We start from the raw sequence: 6,921 nt of genomic DNA on the forward strand, positions 1-6,921 counted from the left end.
AGCACCGACAACTCCTATATTCTCCCTATTTTCCGACTTTAATCATATCGTACTTGAAAACCAACTTCTCATAATGTTTGTTAAAACCTTGTCGATTTGATATTTTCCACAGCACTTTTTTGTAGCCTCAAACTTAGAGACACTGTTTTTAAGTGCATATAAATTGCGGTAATGTTAGTAATCTCTATTCGTGATTTACTTTCATTTAAATACATTTTTACTATAGATATTTGTATCATACCAAGACAGTACTAGCAACAAAAAATTATGTTAAAATCAGTTCTCAGTGCTTCAGTTCAAATTTACACCGAACAAAGTGGCAGAAAGTTGAAACATTATTACAGAAGCAGCATTTTTTAGCTTTAACCATACAATATCTCACGCTTTTAAAACGATCTTTTTTGCACTATGAAACCTTTAATTATTGGTTTTCGAAGCTGACTAATTATTGTGATCTACACTTAAATCATGCCTTGATAATGCGAGGCTACGACTAGGACAGGAAATTGAATTTTTAGATTTGAGAATAAATGTTAAAATTTGTATTTAAAATTTTTAAAATTTGTATGAAATACATGATATAATTTCTTAATTTTTGATATCGATGTCTGTGAGCAAGATAAGTCAGAAACCAAAGAAAGATAAAATAAAAATCAATAAAATTGTTTAATGAAAAGTTATGTAGAGTAGTCATTCATATGAGTTGTTGAGAGAGATCCTTGTCCCAATGAAAAAAACAATTCTGCTATAACTGTAACAGATTGCCTTGGCCACATGAAAAGTAGTTTACCCCTTTTTGAGTAGCATGAACTGCACTATTACACCAAGCAAATATTAATTAGCAATAATGTATTTTATATTTCTTTCACAGTTATGAATATAATGAATACCAATACTTCAAAACAAACCATGGCATCAATACATTCATATTCTGAATTATGTCATCACAAGTCAAAATATCGGGAAATGGGATATACGTCAGATGATGACGTCATATTGCAAAATATTTCAAGACGTTCAAACATGCAACGCTTTATATCCGACAACGAAAAATTGGAATTATTGCATCATCAATGCAACAATGGACAAAAATCTTCAAAAACAAAAACTATAATGACGTCACATAAGAAAACAATATTTCACAAGAGAACGTCACAATCGTTTTTAAATAAACTGTCCAAAACACTACTCCCGTCATCGTCTTTTTTAAAAATCGTTTTATTCGCGCATATTTTCTTCCTATTTCTGCAATTCAACTCATGTAGAGCAAGTCCAAAATGGTGGTAAGTTGATATTTTTATTGTGGTTTGTTGCATTGTGTAGAATCATAACTCGTTTTCATAGTGTATTTTTGTTTCGTTTCATTGATTTTGATATGATCGTTTTGATTCTTACTAAAATAGACTGCAAACTATAGTTTTGGCAAAAAATTGTACATTGTACGATTGCATGTCAATTTAAAAAAGATATTATTTTCGAAAATTGCTTAAAACACCAACAACGCCGCAATGTTGTCTTATTGGTATCATCTCTAGCTTAATTGGGCCTTTTCAATTACATTTTAAAATGCCATGGCAATTACATCCAAGCAGAAACGATAATTTGGCTTCTCTCACAAAAATTGTTTGTTTTGCGACATTTTAATTGCTCAATTTAAAGCTGTTTTGCATCATTTTTACATGAACAAAAAATATGAAATTACGTAAATTTCATGGACGACAAAGATAGGTATGATGCAATTAAGTTACGTTGCATTAAGACGTAAAACCGATTATCAATTGTTTGTTTATTGTTACGTGATAATTCTATGAATAATAGCAATCACTTATGTATTGTGATTGCATAAACCGCGTCGCGTGCCCACTATTACGGAACAATGATAACTATGACGCGTGACCCGCGTGGTTTTGTGTTGCGATTTAATTTATTTTTGAATAAATTTATGCAAATGAGTATGAATAAAATAGGATTTTTGATAATCTTCATATTATATATTCTAGTATAATTGAAATAACGTTATAAATGACAATTCCGTCGAAAAAAAAAATTAAATTCCTTGTAAGCGTTGGTTGGGTCTTTTTTTATTCAGGGATACCAAAATTGAGATTCGAAAATATCAGATGATGTGAAATAAAATTGAATTACAAACCCAGTGAATGATGCTAAACAGAGCATCAAACTTTAAAATGATTGCAATAAGATTTCAAAGTTTCTTGATTAAAATTTTATCACAAAAATACTACCTGCTGTGTGACTGCTTCCGCACCTTATGTTCGCCCTATGTCATTATTAGGTGATAACAACTTTCTATCGCACATGCGGAACGCATGCGCACTTCAAACGCGCCAAAATTATTACAGTTGATGACCTTCCGCCTTCGCACATTAGCTATTGTTTCCGAACAATTGTCAAAACAATCGGAGCAATAAATGAAATCAATAACAATGGGTCGACCTTCAAAGCAAATACGTCGAAAGCTATGTTATCACAATCCCAAAAATAAAATGAATACTACGATACGAAATGAATTTTAGAGTAACCCGTATTTATATCATAGGTGTTGTTTGTTTATCCATGAGTATTTTAACAAATTAAATTATTTTCATTTCAGGAGTATTGTGAACACGCCTGCAGCCAAACCAACGGACACCCACACACGACGACAAATTCTAAGATACCCGTCAACACCATCAAGAATACAATCAGGTAGCAGTAATTTATATAAAACATCAAAAGACAGTAAACCAAAAGACTTCGATGATATTTTATCGGAGGAAAGAATAAAAGAGATACTTAGCAACGACGACGTAGAAAGTATTCCAAAATCAGGCGGTTTCGGGAGTTTTCAAAATTCAAATCAAAACAAACGTGACGTCACAAACAATCGAATTGATGACGCCACACAGTTAGCAACAAGAAGAAGACAGAATACGTTTCACACAAATGTTGGAGGAAATGCACTTACGGCAAACTTGCGCCCACCAGTCCTTGTCGACCAAAGAGTGCAGCTTTTGAACAGAAAGCAACGAAGACTCTTGCGTCGGAATCCTGGTGCTCTCCAAGAGATTATTAATGGTCTTCGAAGAGCTGTGAAAGAATGTAAGTTTCAATTCCGAAACAGAAGATGGACCTGTCCTACTGATATTCGCGATAGCTCTCTGTTTGGAAAAGTTTTGAACAGAGGTAAGCTAAAATTTTTTACCAAATTCACGGTGTACAGGATGACTATAAAAGAACGGAGCCCAGGTCGTGTAGAACATATTTTAAGGGGAACATAACATATGTGCAAAATTTCCGAGATTACTGAAACGTTTGGGTACAATTATACGCAACCAGAACTGTTCAAGTGATAAATAAATTTCTTCATTTCTGTAATAGTAATTGATTGAGAAATTTATAGATTTTTTTTGGGGTCGTTCTGTAATTGAATCCTCTAATCACTTTTTAATAGGAACATTTCCTTCAATTTTAAGTCGCTGATAGCCGAGTTAGAAATATTTGACAAATGAACTCCGAGTCGAAAATTCACAATAAAACTTTAATTAAATTCCTTCAATAAACTTTGTTTTGTCACCCAAGTTCAAGGTCAGACTCTAAATTAAAATATCTTTGCCAATGTCATTGGTCAAGGATACTTGTCTTGTCTATTGACGTAACAATTGCATTGTTACGACACACAATCTTGTAACTGAATTGATGTTGTAATGGCGGTAAACTCGTGTTGAGCACGTGTGTATTTATTGGATAATTTATTCGATGGATGACCTCAATGTAAAAACAGAGTGAAAAATAAACAATAGCATATATAGTAAATATCTGCTATTATTTAATAGCATCAATTTACAGTACGACGGTTCCAATATATCTTCAGTAAACAGAGAAAAATAAAGTTCATTTGGAAAATATTTCTATTGCATAAATACTTGTATATCTTTTATCGATTTCAATTTTTGTTCCTCGCTGTCGACAAATTCACTTTGAATAAACTTTGATTAAATAAGCAATAAGCCAATTTCCATTTCCAATAATCTTTTCTTACTTTTTCAGGATTCAAAGAAACTGCATTTATCTATGCTGTCGCGAGTGCTGCTGTAGCTCATGCAATCGCAAGGGGATGTAGTGAAGGTTAGTCGACTGAATTTATTTTCACTGAAAATTCAAGTCCGGAACCAAAATGTATCGATACTTCTAATTAAGCTGTGTTTTTGTCATGTTTTTCTTACACAAAAACCATAAAAAATGTTGAAAATGTAATGAAATGGTCAAATTTTTTAGGCAGATAACTTATTTCAAATAATAAGGGTTTTTCATGATTTAAGTCGCATTTTCTAGCAAGTCCAGAATAAAAATACATTGTTATATTTTAAATGTTTCCTAATTGTGGGTTATGTTTTGCTGTGTCAGAAAAATGAAAAGGAAAGGTTAAAATTTTAAATAAAGTTTTCACATATTGGAAGTTTAATAGATTAAATTAAAATCTAAATATAATTTTTCACAATTTTTCATTTTTTTCATTCTGTTTACTTTCAATCAATTTTTCAGGAACTATCACAACTTGTGGATGTGACGAAAAATCTGGAGAAGGCGGCCCAGGTTGGCACTGGGGCGGTTGCAGCGATAATTTCAAATTTGGTAGAAAATTTGCAAAAGACTTTGTCGATGCTGGAGAGGAAGGCCAGGATCTGAAATTCAGAATGAATTTGCATAATAACGAAGCTGGTAGACAGGTAAATACCTATTTTTTATTTATTTATTTACAGACTGTTTTTTCATTGTTTTTATTTGAAAATAACGAAGCGACTTTTTGACTTTTAGCAAATTTGTAATGTAAATCCACTAAATTACTCAATTTATTTTTAAATTTTCAAAATTTAGATATTTATGGCAAATAAGTAATTAATATATCACATCCGCCTTTAGTACGCATATTTAAGGAATTCAAGTTTCAAATTGTTTATTAAATGTTTGGATTCGTATTTGGAGAGAGATCGATAACAGAAAAAACAACGGTTGATCTTACAAAGCACATTAATCAACTGACAATAATACTACCAATTCAATTTTATTTGTCTTCAATATATTTAATCGTCAAACTTCTATATTTTATAGACTGTAATGGAAAAGAGTGTTCGATACTGTAAATGCCATGGCATGTCAGGTAGCTGCACAGTTAAGACTTGTTGGCTTCGAACCCCCAATTTTAAAACAATCGGGAGACGACTGAGAGATAAATACGACGCGGCAGAAGAAGTCACCATTTCTAACCACGGTAAGTTATAATTGAATTTGAGAAATAATAAAATATAAATACATTAACATTAGGTAATATAATATAGTATGCGCTACATATGAATGATATACTATTGAATTCACCCATTTTGGTCAATGATTTGAGTATTTTATAAGCTCCATAAAAGTTTTCTATATAACTAAAATGATATAAATATTATTTGATAACCTTGATAATTTTGAATTCTAATTTTGAATACCTTCAAAATGATATTGTGGCTTCCTTATTTCAACAAGTTTTTCATTATTTTTCATTTTATGTACAGGCTCAGCACACAACGATGACGATGGTCTTATTCCTGCAATTCCTGGACGAAAACCCCCAAAGAAACATGATCTCGTTTACTTCGAGAATTCACCGAGTTACTGCATCAAAAATCCAGAATTTTGGGTTCAAGGAACAAAAGGAAGAACATGTAACGCAACATCCAGCGGGTATAATGGCTGCGAATCAATGTGCTGCGGTAGAGGATACAGGACACGGATACGGACAGTCAAACAAAAATGCAAGTGCGAATTTAAATGGTGCTGTGAGGTCCAATGTCAAATATGTGAAGTTAAAAAAGAAATCAGCGTTTGTAAGTGACGAAGCAATCAAACGCAGGGTTAATTTAAACCATAAATTCAAAACAAAAATCGCAGATAATTTCCAGTTATGTGAAGGGGAAAAATAAGCGGGAAAGGATCTCCAGAAATATGCGCACCAAGATGGCGCACAACCTGAATTTAGTATGTGTGTGTGTGTGTACCGGTTAGGATTCAGGTTGTGCGACATCTTGGTACGCATACTTTTGAAGCACCGCAGGAAGAATATGGCGCTGGGAGCCTGTTCTGAACTAGAAAGAGAGTGGTGTTTGAAGATCAATAAGACTCATAAAAATACACAATTTTGCAAATGCAATGTTCCTATTTTATTTAGAATACAAAAACTATTAAACGCGCAGTGCAATGTGACACAGTCAATTTTGAAACCCAAATAAATAGAATTTAAAATACAGTACTGAAAAACAATAAATCAAAAATTCATATTTTGGGTTTGAGTCTCTCGAGTGTATCAATAAAACATCCTATAATACTCATCTTGCCAAACATTGCCATTGTTTTTTTGTTAATTCAATATAATAATTTTTATTTTTTTGTCTTCCTATCATTTTTTTCTTAAATTTAAGCTTTTTGATAATTGTGCTTTTTTACTATTTATTTCTTTTTGTAAATAAAATATTGAAACGAATTCAGTCTATTTCATATTTGGTTAACTGGTTAAGTTTGGTGAAAGTTATTGTTAGCGAATAAAGCAAACTTAAATTAGTTTTATGTATGTTTTTTTAAAAATAATTTATGAGCATAGAAGTAATTTGCTTCAACGATTAGTATATATTATAATGACAAGCAACATAAAATTCTAGTAGAACTGCGCAGAGGTTGAACACAAATTTAGAAAAGTATTTTTCATAATTAGGAAAGAATTTCATGACTAACACATTGTGACTGAATGTGTTGAAACACTGAAATTCTTTTGTTCAATCAATTGTCATTCACCCATGATATATGAGCACTTAACGTGACAACAGTTTCGCCGAGACTAAGCCTTTTTCGTTGAAACTGAGTTGGGTCAAGTGATGAAGAATTTCG

The 6,921-nt window shown here is 32.0% G+C and overlaps 1 protein-coding gene across 1 annotated transcript; it reads left to right on the forward strand.

Annotated features, from left to right (window-relative positions):
* Positions 1–525: 525 nt before the first annotated feature.
* LOC120330262 (protein Wnt-1-like) lies at positions 526–6,519 on the forward strand. The gene is made up of 6 exons (XM_039397138.2): positions 526–1,283; positions 2,612–3,183; positions 4,048–4,125; positions 4,543–4,727; positions 5,110–5,269; positions 5,556–6,519. Exons 1-6 carry the CDS (start codon positions 874–876, stop codon positions 5,873–5,875), a joined length of 1,725 nt encoding a protein of 574 aa, XP_039253072.2. The 5' UTR covers positions 526–873; the 3' UTR covers positions 5,876–6,519.
* Positions 6,520–6,921: the final 402 nt, after the last annotated feature.

This window comes from Styela clava, chromosome 12 (assembly GCF_964204865.1).
Source record: "Styela clava chromosome 12, kaStyClav1.hap1.2, whole genome shotgun sequence".
Classification (NCBI taxonomy): Eukaryota; Metazoa; Chordata; class Ascidiacea; order Stolidobranchia; family Styelidae; genus Styela; species Styela clava.